Source organism: Sesamum indicum, linkage group LG3, assembly GCF_000512975.1.
Source record: "Sesamum indicum cultivar Zhongzhi No. 13 linkage group LG3, S_indicum_v1.0, whole genome shotgun sequence".
In the NCBI taxonomy this organism is placed as follows: domain Eukaryota; kingdom Viridiplantae; phylum Streptophyta; class Magnoliopsida; order Lamiales; family Pedaliaceae; genus Sesamum; species Sesamum indicum.
In genome coordinates, this window is record NC_026147.1 from 13,663,445 (window position 1) to 13,686,707 (window position 23,263).

At 35.1% G+C, this 23,263-nt stretch overlaps 3 protein-coding genes and 2 pseudogenes across 3 annotated transcripts; 3 read left to right on the top strand and 2 right to left on the bottom strand.

Moving 5' to 3' along the window:
• Positions 165-2,141, top strand: LOC105158295 (mitogen-activated protein kinase kinase kinase 2-like). Its single transcript, XM_011075004.2, has one exon. It carries the CDS (start codon positions 623-625, stop codon positions 1,904-1,906), a length of 1,284 nt encoding a protein of 427 aa, XP_011073306.1. The 5' UTR covers positions 165-622; the 3' UTR covers positions 1,907-2,141.
• On the bottom strand, positions 6,649-7,576 carry LOC105158516 (mitogen-activated protein kinase kinase kinase 4-like). The gene is made up of 2 exons (XM_020692502.1): positions 7,397-7,576; positions 6,649-7,329 (listed from the first exon to the last, which is right to left on the bottom strand). The coding sequence occupies exons 1-2, from the start codon at positions 7,574-7,576 to the stop codon at positions 6,700-6,702; spliced, it is 810 nt and encodes a 269-aa protein (XP_020548161.1). The 3' UTR covers positions 6,649-6,699.
• Positions 10,179-12,523, top strand: LOC105158297 (heat shock 70 kDa protein-like). Its single transcript, XM_011075005.2, has one exon. The coding sequence runs from the start codon at positions 10,343-10,345 to the stop codon at positions 12,308-12,310; it is 1,968 nt and encodes a 655-aa protein (XP_011073307.1). The 5' UTR covers positions 10,179-10,342; the 3' UTR covers positions 12,311-12,523.
• LOC105158298 lies at positions 13,662-16,695 on the top strand (annotated as a pseudogene).
• LOC105158299 lies at positions 17,798-20,697 on the bottom strand (annotated as a pseudogene).

The following is a 23,263-nucleotide window of genomic DNA, read 5'->3' on the forward strand; positions in this document are numbered from 1 at the left end:
ATTCTTAAAATCATCATAAAAATAAATTTTTCGTATACGAATCAATTAATAATTATATGCGTGACTGAAACACATCTACAACTTAAAAGAAAGTCGCGAGGTTAGGGAGAGTGGGGTTGAAGTTGGCGTTCGGGCAACAGCGATTATGGGTGAGTTTGCGAGTCTGACTAAGACCAACTTGTCGAACACCGGAAGACATCGGCCTTACGTTAATAGGACACATGACAGTTATTCTTGTTATAATATATTTGGTACTTTTTTTTTCTTTTTGCCCTTTACTGCTTTCGTATTTGCGGATTGTAATTCCTTCAAGAAAACGCGGCTGTTTTATTCTATACTCAAACCCATATAAGAACGCCCTCATCACCACTTGTTTTCTAATTGTTTTGTGTAAACCCTAAGTAGAATTTGCCTAAAACTCTTCTTGAAGTCGAAATATACTCGATAAACTGAAACGGGTATTCCCTTTTCTTGCCCATTTGCCTTGAATCCCAGACTCGTTCAAGTTTTGCATATTCCTCTCCAGTCCTGTATTCTTGTCCCAGAATTTCAAGAAAATTGAGGGTGTATATACATATATATATATATAGTTAAATAGTCGCGCATTGTTGGTGGGGAGGAGATGGCGGGGAAGGGAAGAAGCGTGGTTCAAGAAAAGGATATGAATGAATATGGAGATGGGGTTGCATGGATTAGGGGTTCAATGATAGGGAAAGGGGGTTTTGGGTGTGTTTATCTTGCAACTCTGAGGAATCCCAGATCAAAATACAGCTGCTTGCCGCCTGTGATGGCTGTGAAATCAGCGGAGGTTTCTGTGTCGGGTTCAATTCAGAAGGAGAGGGAGGTTTTGAGCAATTTGAAAGGGTGTTGTAATATAATTAGGTGTTTTGGTGAGGAGACAACTGTGGGTGACAATGGTGTGATGGTGTATAATTTGTTGTTGGAATATGGTTCTGGCGGGACTTTGGCGGATAGGATCAAGAAATCGGGGGGCGACGGCTTGCCGGAATTTGAGGTTAGGGTGTATGCTAAGTCTATTCTTCGAGGTTTGAATTATATTCATGGCAATGGTTATGTTCATTGTGATCTGAAGCCTGACAATATTTTGCTCGTTCGGAATGCTGCAAGAGAGGGCAGTGGTGAGTTCAGGGCGAAAATTGGCGATTTTGGATTGGCGAAGAGGGCTAAACAGTCCAAGAAGAGGAAATTGGAGGCCTATTGGAGGGGTACTCCGATGTACTTGTCACCCGAGGCTGTGATTGATAATGTGCAGGACGCACCGTGTGATGTTTGGGCGCTCGGGTGTATCGTGCTTGAGATGTTAACGGGGAAGCCTCCATGGGATGGGAACAAAGAGCTGAAAGCTGAGGAGGTTCTGAGCAAGATTGGAGCAGGGCATGAGTTGCCGAAAATCCCAAATGGGATATCAAAGGAGGCAAGGGATTTCTTGAAGGGTTGTTTCGTGAGGAAGTCCATGTATAGATTGACTTCTGAAATGCTGCTGAATCATCCGTTCGTTGAAGGCTTGGATGACGATGATGCAGTTGCTGAAATGGAGGATGTTGAAGACTTGAACAAGATAGAATCCATCGCGTCGGTATCTGACAGTGATGACGAGTTAAGTTGTGGCTTGCTTCCGGGCGAGTGGGGCGATGCGTCTGAGGATGATTCATTTTATTACTGGTCTGATGAGGATGTGGATGACGAGGAAGATGAAATTGTATCCATTTCAGCTGAAGGAGAAGAAGAGTCTGAAGGTGACGAAATTAAAGATGTCATGGGCTCAAGCAGTGCTGATGCCGGTCTCGATCAGTCAAATGAGATGTCAAAACAGATTTCTTCACAGAGCTTGCCAAAAAGACAACAACATTATCCTTTTAGTTTAACCATTCCTGCAGGAATCTAGGAATTGGTTCTAGGTTATGGAGTCAATTTGGGTAGTGAGAAATAGAGTTGATTCTCCTTACCTGTAGGTAGTTCAGTAGATTATTTACGGGCAAGAAACCGACCAAAAATTTTGATAATAGATTGATTCTTTTTCTGTAAATTGCTGTAGATTTTCCTGCTATTGAAGGATTCTAAAGTTCATGAAAATGTTCTTATGTGATCATACATCCGCGCTACGCTTAAGCATCATTTGCCAGATTCATTTCCATTAGTCTGACGCTTTAACTCTTTATTCTGCTCTACCGTTTCTTGTTCTGATGTGTTGCTTGAGCTGGTATATTATACCTCTGTGCTCGACGTCGTTAATCCTACTGCTTTTAACTCTGGCATTATGTTGTCAAGAAACCTGTGCAATCTTATTAAGACGGAAGCAGTCGTGCATTAACGATTCCGTTCTTCATGTTCAGCTCAACGGACCATCTCCTCTACGTCTTTGACGTCTGCCAGCTACAACTATATTTGCGATATCTTGTTTGTACTACCTCAAAATCAGGAAAGAACTAATTCAAGGAGTTAATAATGTCAAAATACACTAATGCTTATCAGAAAAAAACAGGTAAAACATTAATTTTGCACGATCAATCATGGAATAAAATTCTGTCTCACTGATTCTTACTATATCTGTTTTCATCGATCTGATGCTTTTCTTATTCCCTGTTATCACCTCAGCGTCCAGATTACTTCAAGGATTTTCTGTTGCTTGAACATGGACAGCAGCAAGTCATATTGTAATATATACCTTACTTCATGTGAAGACAACCTCTTTCTGAGCTGACAAGAATGATCTGTTTTTGATGCATCAAAAAGTTCGATGTAAATGGTAAGTTTAACTTACTGGTCACTGTCATGATTCTGTATCAGAGACTATAATCATATCGACGATGATGCATGAGTTTCCGCGACAATTTTTATTCCATCAACATATGCAAGGCCTTTAGCAGAATAAGGATTTCTGAGATTCAAATGTGAGAAAATGCTAGTCTAGTATGGTTCTGACATACAGTTAATGATGCCTTAATGAGTAGACCTTCATCTCTGTTAAATAACATCGACAGGTTGCTGAAACTAATGTCATGTTTTAGTACTTGAAATACACCGAGTACAAGAAAAGCCATTTTGTCTGAGTTGACAACAACTGATGACGGAGCAACACAACCATTACACCACAAGTTCCACAAGGTATGTTCTAAAGAAAGAAGATGTTCTTTCATATGTTTATTTTCGCTATAATCTTCTGTTACTCTTCATCGACCCAGTCGCGTACTAATCTACCACCCTCATCCCATAAGCATCCACCATCAGCTTCTCCGGCAGCACAAGTTCAGATGCTACTGCGCAGTTTTACACACAGCTGTAAGTTCATCACACTAACTTTCAGACAGTTGATTATCCTTTCCATCCAAGAATTTGAACTACATAGCAATTACTTTTATAAAGATCAGGACATAATCTTCAGAAAATCTTACAATCAGGTGAAAACATAGTTTTAGTACTTAAACCTGAAGGAACTTGCAGTAGCACAAGGTGGCACATGACCAAACATTGATTTGTATGAATGTGCACAAAGAGGTAATAAGTTTATGTTATATATGTTCCTAAAACTTGGGACATATGAATAATCCATAATCTCAAATCTTGATCTGAATCTACCAAGTGACAAGGCCAAGTAGATTTGGGTCGGCCCTTCATTTACAACTCGACCAGAATATTCACATACAATGCAAACTATTTACACCGAGTTTAGTTCGGCCAAATCTAATTGATAGTAAAAAGTTTAATATGTAATCAAAGAAATTTAACCAAAAACTAAATATCTATATATAAAGAAAATGACTTTAGACATTAATTAAAATTTTATTAATTTACTCAAAAAATATTTACACATCAGCAGTGTAAGAATTTAGGTTTGATGCATATAGTAAGTTTGGAGTTTAACTAGTGAGATTAGTGCTTTCATTAGGTCATGGTCAAGAACTTTTGACAAAACTCGGTAGTTGGAGAATTAATAATGTGCAATATGTCGGCAACTGAACCATCTATCAAGAGCTGTATTTAGAGGCTACATTCACTGAATTCAGACAAGTTGGAAAGGTGTTGACCATACATATACTGAATTCCAATTTGGGCAGCTGAGGCTGTGTGTGATTTCCTTTTTGTTTTTAGGCCAAATATTCTTATTAGTCCGTAGCCTATATTTGTTTTCCCTTTACTATATCATATTTTAAAGGGCAATTTTTTTTTTTTTTTGTCCCATTAAAAAGGTTAGTTCATTTTTAGTACCACAATTATGACGAGTGTCGCTTTTAGTACTATAAAATATAAAAATTGTCTTTTTGATCCCAAGTTAACAGCAGAGGTCATGTGCCTGGCACGTGGCTGGTAACGGTCGTTAACTCCTATTGACTCAAGTAACTTTGACTGGTTTTGACTTCAAATATCATGTTTAATGCTACCGAAAAAATAGAAAAATGTGATTTCATTATAGAAGTTATGAAGAAAAGAGAGAAATTATAAAAGTTATGAAGAGTACGTGATGTTAAATAATGTAAAGATTTATGTCGGCATTAGTAAAATATTAATTTTTTATTTATTTTTATGCAAAATAGATTGTAGTGCATGGTGTAATTTCATTACAATGAATTTTTTTTCTTTTTTGGCATTTAGTTCTATATTTCACTTTGTGGAGAATTTAAATAACAATTTTTCATACATGGTTTTGTGTGTCTGTATTTTACCATACAAATAGGATTGTGATACATGATGTAATGACATTTCATAAAAAAAATTAACATATATAAATTTGATATTTTTTTTAACTTTACTCCTTTTGGATGGAATATTTCATCCATTAAGCTTTAATTATATTTAGGAGATGGTGAACTATTATATATGATGAATTTGAAAAATGATGGAGGACTAAAGTGGGATGAAAAATAGAGATGATGGACTAATAAAAAGATTTGACCCAATTTTTATTTTTCAATTATTAAATTTGTTTGACTGTATGGACTTTTTTGTGAAAATGGAAATGAATGTAGACTAGTTTATGAAATTGTAGTTTTTAATTATATCATTTTTTTTGTTTTTTGAATGAAATTGATAATTATATCTTCTATTACATATTTAATAATTAATTAGTGATGTCATATTAATATATATTATATTATTTTATTATTAATTGATTACAATATTAACGATTATAGTTCAAAATTATAATAAATAATTATTATTAATTATGATTAAATCAGATCAATGTAAAAAATTATTTTTCCACCATAAAAATATTATTTATGACAATTAAGTTTGCCATGACTAAATCTTTGGACAAAGTACGGCAACAACACTCTATGAACTTAATCAATGATTATTTATTACGATTATTTACTTTTAATGATGATAATTGATCATGATTAAATATTATATTGTTTTTTGTAGTACGTGATAAATTTTCCAAGTCAATAAATAGGTTGCAAATACCCCTCTTTTTTATAATTATAATATTATATTAATATTTAAATAAATTTAGGAATATATCTACTCCATCCATAAAATACATCTGGTCAAATATCAATTTAATGATTTCAAATCGATTGGAGAAAGGGAGAAGAAAACATTTTAAATCACGATGATTTAATTAGTTGATAAGGATTTTCTTGTCATTATTGATCTGAAAATGAGTTAGTAACTATTCGTTCTGTAATGCGGACGAAGTCTAACTTAATTGGTGAAATTGAGATTTTATGATTATAAAATTATAGAATTAAATTCCACCAATATATGAGATTACTCTTTCTTACTAATAGATGTTGTTCTATATTATTAGTATGTGATGATTAAATATAGTTATCTCATATTGATGATTAATATATGATTTTATAGTTAGTTTTATTAGTAGGTGTTAATTAAATATATTTATCTCGGGTCAAATGCAAAAATAGTACCGTAGTATAGGCCACTTTGCGATTCAGGTACCATAGTTTCTAAAATATCCAGATTCAGTACCACACTCTTGAAGATTTTGCAAGACTTATACTAGAGTTTAGGAAAGTTCCAATTATAGTGCCTTGGTTTCTGTTTTGACATTTTTTATACCAGGACTTATCTTTTGAAAATATCATTTCAGCCCCAAAAAAGATTGATTTTTCACAGATCTCCCATCACTTGAAAATTACATCAGAGCCTAGGTTTATTAAAAAGATATATATATTATTATTATATTTAGATATTTTATCAACTAACGGAGAATTTTTAAGAGAATAAAACCGAACGAAAGTTCGAGTTACAATAAGAAATATTTTCAAACTCTGAAAGATCAAAAATGAAATTTTCTTATGGAAATTCGAGAAAAGGGAGAAGATTATCTCCAAACACCAAATGAGAGTTCGAGTGACAACCAGAAGTATTTTTAGATGTTGAAAAAAACAGAGGAAAAATTTCGTCCTAGCAACATCAAAGGGAATTTGTTGTTTTTTCAATAATATGTTAAATCTTACGAGAGTTCATTATAATATACCCTACATATAATTCTCGTTCCTCATCTTTTTTTTTTTTTCTTTTTTGATATTATGCAATTTATTAACATCATTAAAATTCAACGATCAAGTAACACATTTATAAAATCAAATCAACAAATACATTCAAACTAATAAAAAAACAACAAACTATTATAAAAATATATATTTACATTCGTTGGGGCTCAAACTCACGAGTTGCTTCGATCCATAACTCCTTGTCTAAACCCTCAATCCTCCTTCACGAGCTCGTACTTGCCAAGAATGGCAGACGCAGTAACCTCTCAGCAGTCCATCTGCTCTTAGCTTCTGTTTCGAAACACCCCTTCAAGAATTCCTTCCCATTCTCCGATACCCCATTTGGATTAAAATTAATTCTTCCACGCCCTTTTTTCATATTCCGGAGCTCAGCCCTTATTTCCACCTCCTCTCTCCCCTCCCACACAGATTTCCCAGTCAGCATCTCGTAAACTATGCAGCCAACAGCCCAAACATCGGCGGCGTGCCCCTGGTTCCCGCCGGAGAATGCTTCGGGCGACAAGTAATCAACACCCGTTCTTGAATACGGCCTCCAAAGTGTCTTCTTCAGCTTCTCAATCTTAACAACAGACTCGTAGTTTCCGATTTTAGCGATGAATTCAGTTGAACTATAGCGGAGGAGTACGACGTTATTGGGCTTCAAGTTCCGGTGGACGTAGCCATGATCATGCAGATGAACAAGCCCTAGAAGCAAAGATTTAGTATATCGCCAAACGTCGTTTTCCGGCAGCCCAATGCCGCCGCTTCTCGCAATCAAATCCTCCAGGGTTCCGCCGGACGGGTACTCTAGTAACAGATTATAGGCCGGCTCTCCGCCGTCACCCGATGTAGTCTCCGCACCGAAAATCCGGCGAATGTATCGACAATCTTGTAGCTCATCAGGGCAAAGAAGTGGAAACCCCGGAGGACTTCACCGCCATGACTGGCCTCAGGCGATTCGCGATGGTACGGCGGCGCTTGTACTTGTTCAAAGTGGCCACGAAAACCACCGCATAACCGCTTTTTCCGATCACCGGCCCGCGACTCCATTGATTGCCGTCACCGTAGAGGGCTCCCTCCTCAAGTTCGTCGAGGTGCATTGATCACTTGGATATATTCACAGTTTCTTGATTGAATTCTTGGAATTTCTCCCAAATCGTGACTTAACTGTGTGCTAATATATTCTTCCTTCTCTCAAACCATGTGTTTCTGCGTGTATTATCTGAACTTACGGTATAGCAATACGAGTATACTACGTGTATATATATATATGTATAGAGTTTATCCACCAAAGAAATTCTACTTCTACAAGAATTTAGATTATTAGGTGTTCAACCCAAAAAAAAAACAAAGGAATTATATATTTTTTTTAAAATAATCTTGAAGAATTAATCCAAGTATATATGTATTTTTTATTTGGAATTAATCCAAGTATATGTATATTTTTCAAATACAACAACATATAAATAAACCCTGAAAAAGTATGTAAAATTTGAAGTGTGTCAATTTTCAATCTCATAGGTATTTACTATTAATTAGCACAAGTTAAATATTCATGTCCAAAATTTAGCTAACCTATCTCATATGATTAACTCTTGTGACAAAATTTCATTTTATTATAGCACAAGTTAGACTTTTTGTGTTTTTGGTTCTATTGTTTTCATCATCACATTGTATTTCATAACCTTTTTTTCTTTTTGCAATTTTACTTAGAGGTTTTAATTTCATTAATTTTTTTTACAGAAACATGAGCAACGCCCCTCATGATTTCACGAAGCTCGTACTGTGCACATGTTTCTAGTAGAAATTTAACGGCATTAAAGTTTGGGTCTAAACTTGCATATTTTTTGGAGTACATATGGATGCAATATTGTGGATTTGGATCCTAATTTTTTTGGACCCTGTCGAGTTTGGGACGGGTTTTGTATTGACCTATCCCAATTTATTTTTTAAATATTTTTATTATTTATTTATTTATATATAATATATTATTAATAAAAATTATGATATTATATGTATTAAATAATTTTACATATATTCAACTCTATATAAGAAATATAAAAAATGAAAAATTAGTTGAATGCATTATTTATATTATATATAAAAAAATTATGTTAAATTATCCAAAATTATAATGATACTTAGTATTACTTATAAAAAAGATTAATTGAATGTATTATTTTTATAATATAATTTATTTCAAACAAAAATAATTATACTAATTTAAATTGATTTACTTATTGAGAAACTAAAAAATAGATTAATAAAAATAGATTAATTTATTAATAATATTGTTTATATTATATAATTTATTGTGTTAAAAAATTACGTTAAACTTAAAGTAACTAAATCTAAAATGATATTATTTATTGAAGTAATATAAAATTTCTTGAATGTATTATTTATATTATATAATTCCTTTTAGATCAAAATCTATGTTAAATTACTAAAGTTAATATGATATTACTTTGAAAAAATAAATCATTAGTTGACTGTATTGTTTATATTATATAATTCACTTTAAATAAAAAAATTATATAAATTTAGATTGATATTATTTATTAAAAATTAAAAAATAAATTAATGTATTATTTATATTAATGGGGCGGGGCGCAGCAAGTTTGGTGGGGCAATTTGGAGCGGAACGGGAGCAAGTTCTCAAGGGGCCTGGCCGCCTGGGTGGGGCATCAGGAAGCGGGGCGGGTCTAAAAGTTGGAGCAAACTCGCTCCAAATCTGCTATATTGTCATCAATTTGCCAGTTAAATATCAAAAACCATAAACCGAAACTGGGGTGGAGATTAGAGTCATTTATTAAGATAATGTAATTTCACCATACAAGTAATATAACTTGTCCTTATAATTAATCATTATTGTTAAAGTAAAAATTACGACGAATACTAATTAATAATAACTGCACAACAATTACTAGTCGTTGTTTCTATATATAAGAATAAAATATTAACTACAACTAATGATTATGGTAAATGTTTAATTGATCGTATTAAAATAATAACGAGTATTGATTAATCGTGGTCAAAATTTAAATTTTTGCATCGATCTATTTTGATCATGTAAATAGTATTACTCGCTATAATTTTAAATTCGTAATAATTTATAATATATGAAATAATTCAAATTTTTGTAGTGACAATGTGATAATTGATCTTTGTACTTTCAAAAAAAAGATTGTATTATAAATTATATCTAGCACTCTTTAAAGTTTATCTTTTCATTCTTTATTATGAAGTTACTGTGTTTAAAATTGCTTTATTTTAAAACCACTTAATTTGCAATTATCCAATATTAATTATTTCAACCAAGATCCAAAATACTTACCCGGATCCATTAAGTGTAAATCTACCAAGACACCAATTGGAAGTCTAATTTATATCCGAACATGCACTACAAACTGGAACTTAAACCGCCCAAACTCAAATTACAGTCCGATCCAACAAGTGTGGAAGTGGCAATGTATAATTGGCCCAAGTACCCAATATATAACCCGATTCATTATAACAGAACCCGGATCCAAATAACGGACAGAAGACCCACCACGTTACCCGTTTCCCGCGCCCTCCAGAACCCTCTCGTCTCCTCCTACCAAATAGTATTTCATGAAGTAACAGAAATATCTAGTCCTCCCTGGTTTCTTCCCGACGTTCTTTCCCGAATCCCCTCGAACCCCCCCCCCCCCAACACACCACAACATATATATACATAAGTTGCCTGTATTCTTCACCGCACACTCAGAAAACTCGCACACAGAACACCTACTAAAACTCTCGCGAATTCAAGAGCTAACCAGCATTGATCTTTATTCATATAGTTCAAGAAACTAGCAGTCATTCTTGATAGTATTCCGACTATGGCGAAAGCTGAAGGCAAGGCTATTGGCATTGATCTCGGTACGACTTACAGCTGCGTCGGCGTGTGGCAGAACGACCGCGTGGAAATCATACCCAATGACCAGGGCAACAGGACCACCCCGTCCTATGTCGCCTTCACCGACACTGAGCGACTCATCGGTGATGCAGCCAAGAATCAGGTGGCCATGAACCCGCAAAACACCGTTTTTGACGCTAAGCGTCTAATTGGCCGCCGATTCTCCGACCCTACTGTTCAGAGTGACATGAAGCTCTGGCCATTTAAGGTTGTTCCTGGCCCTGGTGACAAGCCCATGATTCAGGTTCAGTTTAAGGGGGAGCAGAAGCTGTTTGCACCCGAAGAGATTTCGTCCATGGTTTTGACGAAAATGAAGGAAATTTCGGAGGCTTTTCTTGGGCAAACTGTGAAGAATGCTGTGGTTACGGTTCCTGCTTATTTCAATGATTCGCAGCGGCAGGCGACGAAGGATGCCGGTGCGATTGCTGGGCTGAACGTTATGAGGATCATCAATGAGCCCACTGCTGCTGCTATTGCTTACGGTTTGGACAAGAAGGCCTCGAGGAGTGGAGAGAAAAATGTGTTGATTTTCGATCTGGGTGGCGGGACTTTCGATGTCTCATTGCTGACTATAGAGGAAGGGATTTTTGAGGTGAAAGCCACCGCCGGAGACACCCATTTGGGCGGCGAAGATTTCGACAACCGGCTGGTGAATCATTTTGCGGCGGAGTTCAAGAGGAAGCACAAGAAGGATATCAGCGGCAACGCCAGAGCTCTGAGGCGACTGAGAACTGCCTGCGAGAGGGCGAAGAGGACTCTGTCTTCGACCACTCAGACGACGATTGAGATCGATTCTTTATACGAGGGTATTGATTTCTACGCCACCATCACGAGGGCTCGGTTCGAGGAGCTGAACATGGATTTGTTCAGGAAATGTATGGAGCCAGTGGAGAAGTGTTTGAGGGATGCCAAGATTGACAAGAGCAGTGTCCATGATGTGGTTCTTGTCGGAGGATCAACTAGAATTCCCAAAGTTCAGCAAATGTTACAAGATTTCTTCAATGGGAAGGAGCTTTGCAAGAGTATCAATCCGGACGAGGCTGTGGCCTATGGAGCAGCCGTTCAGGCTGCGATTCTTAGCGGAGAAGGTAACGAAAAAGTTCAAGATTTGCTGCTGCTCGATGTCACCCCTCTCAGCCTTGGCATTGAGACCGCTGGTGGAGTTATGACAGTTTTGATTCCAAGAAACACCACTATTCCGACCAAGAAAGAGCAGATTTTCTCAACTTACGCCGATAATCAGCCCGGTGTCCTGATCCAAGTCTACGAAGGAGAGAGGCCTTTGACTAAGGATAACAATCTCCTCGGCAAATTTGAGCTCAAGGGCATCCCACCGGCACCAAGAGGTGTGCCACAAATCAACGTCTGTTTTGACATTGACGCCAATGGTATACTAAACGTGTCAGCTGAGGACAAGACGGCAGGTGTTAAGAACAAGATCACAATCACAAATGACAAGGGTAGATTGAGCAAGGACGAGATCGAGAGGATGGTCCAGGAGGCTGAGAAGTACAAGGCTGAGGACGAGGCCGTGAAGAAAAAGGTGGACGCAAAGAATGAACTGGAGAACTATGCGTACAACATGAGAAATACAGTGAAGGACGAGAAGATTGCCTCAAAATTGGATCCTTCTGAGAAGCAGAAGATCGAGAAGGCGATCGATGAGGCTATTGAATGGTTGGACAAAAATCAATTGGCTGAAGTGGATGAACTCGAGGACAAGTTGAAGGAGTTGGAGAATTTATGTAATCCCATCATTGCCAAGATGTACCAGGGCGCCGGTGGAGACGTGCCGATGGGTGGTGGCGCTGACACTGCCGGAGCTGGTGGTTACGGCAAGGCTAGCTCTGGGAACACTGGTGCTGGTCCTAAGATTGAAGAAGTTGATTGAACTTGGTGAGAGATGGTGGTTCAAGAGAAAGATGTTCTGCCGTTTGCTCTGTTTCAAGCCTTGTTTCCGCATTGAGTGTATAACGTGTAGAAGTTGCAAATTAGATATTCAGAACAATGTGATAAACGAAAGATGTATGAACGTAGTCGGTGTTGAATAACTTGTGAGAAGTGAATAATTTTTTTTCTATTTGTGAAACTATTAGTTCCTTTTTTCTCTTTATGAATTTGGGTTCGGTCCAGGGAGGAATCTAGAAATGTTCAAAAATTGGACAAGTTAGGAACATAAATTCTCTGAATCTTACTTTCAAGAAGAGAGCAGTAGACATCACCTCGTACTACGTTGTCCCGATTGCAATGTTTAACTGTACATCACTTTTATGCGGGACTAAATATTCTTGAATTATAAAGTAACATATAGCAAAGGGTGTAGAATAATAAGGGACAGCCCTGAAACTTGCAAAATAATCAAATCAAAAGTCGTACAAGAAACTGTCCAAAACATAGTGTAGCGGTAAACACAAACCATACTATTAATAAGCAACTTGTGAAAGCATCCTATTTGTGCTTGGGTTAATTTTATTTTAATAAATAATTTAGAGATTTTTTATTTTTTATTTATTTTCATTCAAAAGCTACAGTATCAAACCATAAATAAATTAAATACGAATATCCTTAATAGTTCTTCTTTTTTTTCCATTTAGTCATGCTTTATAATTTTTTCAATCAAATACCATATTATATTATCACATGAAATATCCAACATATAATATACTTACCATTCAATTTTTCATTCCACCTAATCCTATGAGGCTTAATTCTATTACACAAACCAAACAAACTCTAATAATAGTTAGTCAAGTGTAATATTAGCTATTAATTATTGTTTTAGACTAACTATTTATTATTTAATTATACATATTTAATATTGATTATATTAATCATGAGTGATTAAAATTTATGGTGTATTTGTCATTGATTCATTGAAAAAAGAGTGTGATTGGAGTTTTAAGTAAGAAGCCTTTAATTAAATCAATCAAATAGCTGTCACGCAATTGCTTGTTAGAATTTTCTAATAGACATTACTCTTTATTAAATTACCAAGAAATCAGATCAGATCTGTTGTAAGTCCAATTTAACGACGTTAACTTTGTATTTTTGTCCATAACGATTTATTTTTTGCAATATAGTTTGAAAATTTTAGAATTTATGGTTATTTTTGGGTCAATGTAAAAGAGAAAATCTGAAAAAAAAAATCATTTAAATTACAAAATGAATTCATATAGAACAAAAAATATTACTCGAACTAAAATTGCATTTTTTGTTTGATAATAATTTAATTATTAATATAGAAAATAAAGGGTGCAAAATCAATTCAAGAATATCGAAATCCCACTTACTTGCAAATAATCAACCAGCGAAGCATGTGTATATATGATAAAATTTGTTGAGTTGATGTTTTTTCATATATCTTGGCTTTGTTGTATCCTCATAAAAAAGCAGTAATGGGCGCCACTGCATATGCAGCTGTAGTTTCTCTGAGGCGTGTGCTTGAAGACATCCTCCATCACCCTCCGCAAGCAATCCTTCTCGACACACAGCACTTCCAATCCCTCCTTGAAAAGATTACTTCTTTTCAACACTTTCTTGAAGATTACCATGCCCTCCCGATTACCAGCGATCCAGAAGCAGAAGATGGACTGGAGGGTCAACTGGCGAAGGCTTGTTATGCAGCGGAGGATATCATCGAGTCCTTTGTTTTGGATCAAATTCTTGCCCCATCCAAAGTTCAAGTGGAGAGGATTCTTACCTGCTTCGCTCAAGATTTTCCCAAAGTGATGCAAGATGTGGGTTCTGTCGAGAAGAAGGTGATGGAAATTAAAGGGAAGATGGGAGTCATGAAAGATCAGCAATCCGTGAATTCTTTGCCTGCTGATGGTTTGTCAGGAGGGCTAGCTCCTACCGCCAATGATACTACAACGGGACTTGACTCTCACTTGTTTCGATTGAAAGAGAGACTCGTCGGAGATGAACCCAAACTTCAGTTGGTCTCGATTGTTGGCATGGGCGGTATTGGTAAGACTACTCTCGCAAGAACTGTTTATAATGATCCATTGATTGTGGAAAATTTTGAAATTCGGGCTTGGGTTACAATATCTCAAGAATATGACACGAGGGAAATTCTTTTAGCCCTTCTGCATGTCACTGAAATTGTTTTTGGTAAGAGAAAGCAAGAAGATAGTGTTACTAACTTTGTTAAGTTTGTAGAGGTAATGAGTAAACATAGTGATGAACAATTAGGAGAACAATTGCGCAAAAAATTGTACGGAAGGAGGTACTTGATTGTAATGGATGATACGTGGAGTACCCAAGTTTGGGATGAGTTGAGGAAGTATTTTCCAGATACTTGGAATCAAAGTCGAATCGTGATAACAACAAGGCTAGCAAATGTTGCTGTTAATTTTGACTCAGAAGCCCCTCATGAAATGGACTTTCTTGATGAAGATAAAAGTTGGAATTTATTTTGTGAGAAGGTATTTCTAGAGAACCTTGCCCTCCTGAATTGGAGGAGATAGGGAAGCAAATTGCTAAAAGTTGTAAAGGATTACCCCTTGCACTCGTAGTAATTGGTGGTCTCCTAGCAAAGTCTGAAAGGACAATAGTGCAGTGGAAGTATGTTGCTGGGAACTTGGTCTCTGTTATTAATTTAGGAAACCATGAGCAGTGCTTCAAGATATTATCTTTGAGTTATAGCCATTTGCCTATTCATTTGAAACCATGCTTTCTCTACATGGCAATTTTCCCCGAAGATTGTGAGATCCGTATATCTAGGCTCATCAGGTTATGGATTGCTGAAGGATTTATTAATCCAATAGTACCTAGAAGCTTAGAAGACACTGCAATGGGGTACTTAAAGGAACTTATTGATAGAAACCTCCTTATATTGCATCGGCAAGGGACTCTTGGAAAAATGAAAAGTTGCATTATCCATGACCTTTTGAGGGACCTATGCTTAAGAGAAGCTCATAAAGAGAATTTTCTTTGTGTAACGAAGGTATATGATGATGACATTCCACCTAACATAGAAAACACTCGTCGTCTTGGTATTCATCGGAGCACTAAGCAATATAGATATAATCCTCAAGTCCTTAATACCTTGAGATCTGCATCATCTACTCGTTCTTTAGTGTGCGAGTCCGAATGGATTTCACCATGGCTTGTGCCGTGCTTGAAGTTGTTAAGGGTGTTGAATGTGCACGACATTTATTCTCCTGAAGATATTATACAACTAGTCAACCTACGTACCTTGATTTCGTGGGGGAATCTTGCGGTATGAACAGAAGACTTACTTCTTCAGTATCCCGATTTTGGAATCTACAGACTTTAATTTTTGGTGGCTATTTTGGGACCATTCTGCTTTCTGAGATTTGGGAGATGACACAACTTAGACATCTAAAATTCGAAACACTTGTGTTGCCTGAGCCCCCTCCGCAATCTCAACATGCTGGTTCACAAGATTCTTATATTTTGGAAAATCTGCAGACACTCTCCACTGTAGAAAATTTTAGGTTTACAGCAGAGGTACTCAAAAGAATTCCAAATATCAAGAAACTGAAAATTGCTTATAGGAATGACCTTAGAGGCTTGAAATTATCATCCTACTACTGTCTAAAAAATATTTCCGGCCTGAGCAAACTCGAATCCCTGACTTTGAACATGATGGGGTTGCGTGAAAGAAATTCTGCTGCAGAATTTGGTTTCCCGCATTCACTCAAAAAGTTAACTTTTAGGGGATGTCTTCTACCTTGGGAAGACGTGAGAATTGTGGGTTCATTGCCGAATCTTGAAATACTTAGACTTTATGATCGTGCATTCGTAGGAAACGTGTGGAATCCAAGCGAAGGGGAATTTGCTCGACTGAAATTCTTGCAGATTCATTTGACTGATTTGATGTACTGGGGAGCAGAAAACACTCACTTCCCTAGCCTTGAGCACTTGGATCTCAGTTTCGTATACCTGCATGAACTTCCTTTGGCCCTTGCAGAAATTCATACGCTTCGATCAATTGAATTGGACCATTGTAAGCAATCTGCTGTAGATTCCATCAAGCCATTAAGAGAAGAGCGTGAGAGCCTGGGATATGAAGATCTTCAAATTCAAGTTTCCAGGAATCGGTTGCGGGACGAGTTCTAGGAATGTTACTGCCTCAAATGCTGTCTTTTCTTTTCAATTTCACTATTGGAAGGCTTCCAATATCCAACAGTTTGCATTACTTGTTTCAATTAGACAACATGTCCAACTCAATGTAAACATTTTTTGGATCTTGAAACAATATTGTACTCACTTTCGCATCACTTGTTTGAAGTGAAGATTAATTTATTATTAGGATTCAATGTATTTTTAGATTATTTTAGCTTTACATCTTTTTTAAGGTTTTATAATTTTAATTATTTTTTTGTTGGAGTCAGCGAGAAGGGTGTATCCCAATGAAAAAATGATTGAAATCGTGAAAATTAAAATAAGCCTCTATAAAGTTAAAGGACGACATATGCCAAATGACCTAAGTTATGGAACCAAAAATGTATTGAAATCTTATAATTAATTCAGTAAAGTGGCGTTTACCTTGTGATGTTAGTTATCTAGGTGATATGATAAATTGCTAATAAATGATGATAAAAAAAAATGGAATTAAAAATAGGGATGTTACTTTTTTTTTTTATTATTATTGTGTAGGTTGGTTAAACCCATTTCCATGTTTACTTCATTTCATAAAGTGTGTCATAAGTGGTATTTTACTTATTTACCTTGGTTATTGTACTATGCATATGTATGAATTAGTGTAGAGCTCATGTTATGCATGATTATATATATATATATATTTTAAAATTAAAAAATATCTTTTATAATTCTTTTATAATATAATATGTTATAAAAGAATTTTTTATGTACAATAAAATTTTTATTTTTAGTAGGTAAAACATGCATTATAGTTCGGCTACTCAAAAGTTCTTGAATAAGTTTTCTAAAGCTGTTCTGATCATAGGGCCTGGTTGGATCAAGTTCGGATCACTTCAATGGATCGATTCAAAATGAATTGAGTTTAATATGGGTACAAGAACACAATCGTAATATTTCAATTAAAAAATAAAAAATAAAAATTATGGTATCAATTGATATATTTTGTTCATTTTTTCTACATTCATATATTGCTTTATCATTTGGGAAGTAAAATTCAATTCAGTCCCCTGTTTGGATCTACTTCAAAATAGTTTGTATCTTTTTTATTTATTTTAATTTTTTCATCCTTCTGAAAATATCAACATACTTTTTTGTCAAAAAAAATGTGATTTTTCTGTATTGTCCTTATAAAAATTTACTTTTTTAACAAGAAATCGTTTCAATCTCTCATTTTTTATTTTCAGTTGCAATTTGATTCCTCATATGCAAATTCAGGGAAATATAACAAAATATGTCTGATCTTCTCCTATGCACAAATACATCTTGTTGGATTTGCGATCTCCAACAAAATATTATATAAATATAAAATATTTTGAACAATTTATTAACTGCCAAACTTCAGCAAATAAACACACTTCAAATGTCATAGAACAGCTTCTCGAAAACCTTCATATGTTCCTCTTGCAATGATATTGGAACAGATAGGCTCCCATCGTTCGTCGGACTAGGCAACAAATAACACAAACCTTCATACACAATACCCCCCGGCCCCATAAACACCGGCCTGCCCCACCCAAAATCCGCATCATGGATAGGCAGTCCAACCCAACTAGTTATCGCAAGATTCGGGCAATTAAATGTGTTCGCACCACGAACAAGGGCCATAAGATCCGGCTGCACCTCCAAGTAATCAAGAGCCGACCTCAAGTACTCGTCGTCCATCCGCACCAACACATCGTGAATCATGCCAGCAGTGTACGAAATGGGCTTCGATTGGAGCTCACCAGAAACGGCAACAGGTGTGATCGGGAAGATCACGTTGCCTAAGTAGCCCGGTGGGAGAGGGGGCCGGAGCCTGGACCGCCCATTAGTAGCAATAAACAGCTTTGTTTTCTGTTCATCAACTAGCCCACGAGCTCTGCATGCGCATACCCAAATGTGCGCTGCCAGTATCTCGTACGAGCTGTAAGTGACTGTGTTACCGTCCTCCTTAGTCTTGGCCTTAAGGGTATTAAGCTGATCACGAGTTAGCTTTAAGATGGCAACTACTGTTCGAGGAGCCGCATTGATTTTTTGAGAATCGTGTATTGCCATGGTTGGAGGAGGCTGGTACTCAATGTGCTCAAATTTGGGCTGCGGTGGATCACGTGCACGAAGCAGGGTCCGATCGATGAAAGGAGGTATAGTGATGTCGAGGCCACGAGCCATGTCGGACCATGTGTTGATGAAATGGAGGCCAGAAAATCCATCTGCTACTCTGTGTTGCATTCCGACACCTAAGGAAACTCCGCCACATTTAAAACGTGTTACCTGCAGAGTGGCAACAATAAGCCATGTATGAGTTAAATGGAATAGGACTTGCTGAGCATCCATACGATCATCTTCCTTTTAAAACTGGAGTCGATGAGCTATATAACTTTTATAAGTTCATAAAAATAAGATATCCTCATTAAGACAGTTGATCGTTCCTAACAAATGACATAAGCATTCTTGTTGCTGACGCCTCCAAGAAGCTTGGCCTTTTGACGCTTAGAGCAAGCGCGACAACAACGATTGACAATCAGCTCAATTAAACCTTTCCAGATGAAGCTTTAATCCTCTTTATTTTATGTATTTTTTTTATTTTTTGTTGACAGTAACAGAAGAATTTGAATTTAAGAGAATAATTTGAGAACAATTTAAAATGACTTTATATTAGAGAAATCTGTAAAAAAGAATAATAATAATTAGAAACACAAACTCTTTATATATAGACATCATAAGATGTTTTAATGAAGATTCTATTATAATTAATATATAGGAACAAATTGAAGGAACTTGTCAATATGTTAGGAATTTATTTACTTTTTTCATTTTCGATCAATTTTATCAAATATTTTTCAAAACCTTATAAGTTTTAAGACATTTAATAAAATATTTTAAAAGACTTATAAGCTCACCCAAACTCAACCTTAATAGTAATACTAATAACTTAAATATAAAAAGAACATAGGCATAAAAAATTCATTGGGACACATACACATAAACCAAAAAGAAATAAGAAATTGTATAGTCCTATAATTTTTTGACATATCACAATTTTGATCCTTTCGATACCGAATTTTACAAAAATTATCGGAATAAATCATGTGTCCCTCTCAATTTTGGCATTTTTATCCTTCATCTTATTAGGAGTTGCAAAAGAGTCATGTAACTTTTTAAAATTTCGTAATTTTGATTCTTTCGGTACTAAATTTTATAAAAATTGTTGGAATAAATTATCTGCCACGTTATGCGACTTTTGCAAAATCCGTCGTCGAAAGGATCAAAATCGCAAAATGTCAAAAAGTTATATAACTATTTTTTAATTCTAAAAAAATAAATGATACACCAAATTCTCAAAATTACAAAACTAAAAATATATTTAAGCCATATTTACTGCGTGATTGATTCAATTTAATAAAAAAGGAAAAACTTTATCCAAATCAAATGAGATCTGAGCAAACTTATAATAAGCAAATGTCGTCTACGTGTTATATGATTCGTCTCTTTCTCCTTAATCATATAGCAATCAAACTTAATCAAAATTGATCTCGGTTAGAACTTTCCAATTATAATAAGAATTTTGCTGGTATTAAGTTAGCATGCGGCATATTTCATTAACCATTAACTCTCATGAAGAAACTCCACAACAAGAACGGACCTGTAACACCACAAGTGGGAAAGTTGAGATTCCCTGGCTGTAATCCACCGGCGGAATGAGACGGCGTAGCTCCAACGTCGGAGCAAAGTCACCGAAATCATCGACCACGGCGTCGGACTCTGCCTCCACAAAGAGCACACCCTCGGCATTGCAATCAATCTCGACGCGACCATCTTTGTCCCTCTTCAGCCTCCCCGCCATTGGGTAGAACGGCACCAGTGCGCGTCCGAGCGCTGCCTTGAGCACCGCTGGATCGAAGAAGTTGGCCGCCCCTGTAGGGCCATAAAAGTACACGCTGGGGGATGTTGCACACCACCAAGTCGACGTTAGAGTTCCAAAGGGTGACACACGGCGTCACCGCGGCGGGGCGCACCAACGCCGACTCCTTCACATAGATTTTCATGGAGCCGCTGGACGGGGGCGTCAAAATATATGTGGAAGCAGGCGGTGGAGGAGAGTAGCGGATGAGAGGCGTTTTATGAGGGAAGTTTTAGATTTTATTGCACTTTTTGAACGTTTTATGAGGCGGACGGGCGTTTCAGGAATAATTGCCCTTTTTGTACTCGAAGTACATTTCTTTTCAATTTTAGTATTTTAAATTTTCCGGCTATCTATTTTGGTACTCAAAATTTTTAATTTTCATCTGTTTAAGTGTCCTTTGTTGAATTGATTGTCAAAACAAACAGTCAACCCAATTTTAGAGGAAAAATGAGGCATTAGCTTATCTGTATAAGGACATATTTGGCTTCAATTTATTCAACACAAAAAAAGTTCTATTTTAATTCATTTTTATTTCAATTTTATAATTGAAAAAAAAATAATATAAAAAAATACATATTTAACTCAATTTCTAAAAAAGAAAAAAAAATGCTAATTCATATCGTTATAGAAATATCAATTCAAACATTTCCTCCTAATTCAAATCATAAAATACATGCTAAATGCGGAATAGTGAAGAGATAATCACCTGGTAGTAATTCAAGAAAACTACCATGGTTTTATATCCAATCACCACTTGCATTGTCCGTGCAAAAATAAACAGAAAAAAATTGAATGAAATATGTGTTAATGTACTTTTATATATTGTTGGTTATGAGTCCAATAAAATTACATATGCACACTTGGATATATTATACCGTTATTTGTACACAAAATAAAAAATACATTTCAATTATTATTTTTAGCCGAGTGAATTTTGTTTGTAAATTTATTAAAATTTTCTATTTCACCAGTCACCAAAAAAATGCCAAAAATAATCATTTATAAAAAATAATTAAAAGAAAAAAATACGAAAAATAACATAAATTCTCGACAAATAGAGTATGGGGACATTCTCCTTGTAGCCATGCAAAAAAAAGTTATGTGTTGAATATAATGGAAGATAGACAAGCTTTGGTCTAATTTCATCTCCAAAATTGGGTTGACCGTTTATTTTAACAAATAATTTAATGGAGGGTACCAAATTTGATGAATTAGAAATGTAAGATACTAAAACTAAAAAAAGAAGTATAATTTAAGTATGAAAAATAAAATTATCGCAAGACAAATACGTAAAACCGTGCCTAATAAATGTGCCAAAAACAAAAGAAAATGTCTACATCACAAGTCCCCACAAAGGGCTGGAGGGCAGACAAACTGTCAAATAATTATGACTTGTAATAGTAGATTACTTGTTAGGTATTGATCACTAAAACTTGGACTCTCACAATTTTCTTTCTCCTGATTAAACACCTCACTAAAGAAATGGGGTTTTGGGACTTATAAATCATTCAATTTTTTTATAAATAATTAATATAAGACGCTTGTCAATACGTAACTAGTGTGTTGACATACTCAATATTTATTTCTGTGTTTTTTTTATATCTTATCTGTGAGTTTTTTTGTTTTTCAAATTTTTATATATAATATGTATATATATATACACTTATATACATAATATAAAAGAAAATGATTTGACAATGAATAGTAATTTTTGTCTCTAAAAAATACAATATTAAACATATAATATTTATATATAAAGGAGAAAATGCATAAAACTCCTTGTATTTTAAAAAGTATGCAAAAAAATCTTCCTGTTATGAGAATAGGCTAAAAGCCCCCTATATTTTGTAATAGGTGGGTTTTCTTTTCATACTTTTTAAGATACAGGGAGGTTTTATGCATTTTGTCCATATATAAAATCTATATATATATATATATATGAGATATGATTTAATAATGAATAGTAATTTTTGTCTTTCAACTCCCAACATCAAACATACACATTTATTTTAAAATATTTTAAATTACCACAAAATACAACTCAAATATTCCATTCATTTACAACACACCCTTATTTATCTCTATTTTCTTTCTCTGACTTTAAAATACTAAAATAAAACATTCAAAACACAAATCCAAACAGATTATATTTAAAAAAATATAAAATAATAATAGAATTTGTGAATTGGGCCAATTGGCCCAATTCACAAATGTTGAATTGCAATTCAACCAAGTCACGCTTTGGTTAAACTTTTTTTAAAAAAAATATTTTTTTATTCGAGTCGTAATATTAATAATAATATATTAAAATAAATTATATTAATATAATTTATTTATTTATTATTAGTAAAAAAATAATTAACCCGAAGCATTTTGGTGTTGGGCCAATCCCTTCTTCACGGACTGGGTCAACATAATAACTCCATATAACGATTGATGGAAGAGTGGGGTTGGATTGAAAGATCTCCACCACATTTTGGTGTTGGGCCAATCCCTTCTTCACCGACTGGGTCAACATAATAACTCCAATAACGATTGATGAAACAGTACTGGACAGCTGGTTGGGGTTTGAAAGATCTCCACCACACTTGCAGTCAGTCAATTTGAAACAGTTATTTTCTGACAACATGATGTTGACATATCAATCTGTACTCACTGCACTAACTTTGTAAGGAAATGACAACTAATTTTGTTTTTTTAAATTTTTCTCCATAATTTAGAGAGTGTTTGCTATAGTTTTTCAAAAGTATTTTTCAATTTTTAATTTTAGAAAAATACTGTTAATGTGTTTGAGTTGTTAATTTTTATTTTTGAAACTGATAAGAGAAGTAC

Bases quoted from the DNA above. Each gene is read 5' to 3' on its own strand.
- LOC105158295 (XM_011075004.2), top strand. From the start codon at position 623: ATGGCGGGGAAGGGAAGAAGCGTGGTTCAAGAAAAGGATATGAATGAA.
- LOC105158516 (XM_020692502.1), bottom strand. From the start codon at position 7,576: ATGCACCTCGACGAACTTGAGGAGGGAGCCCTCTACGGTGACGGCAAT. The intron at 7,330-7,396 runs GTTTCCACTTCT...TTCGGTGCGGAG, and splicing joins TGGCGGTGAAGTCCTCCGGG to ACTACATCGGGTGACGGCGG.
- LOC105158297 (XM_011075005.2), top strand. From the start codon at position 10,343: ATGGCGAAAGCTGAAGGCAAGGCTATTGGCATTGATCTCGGTACGACT.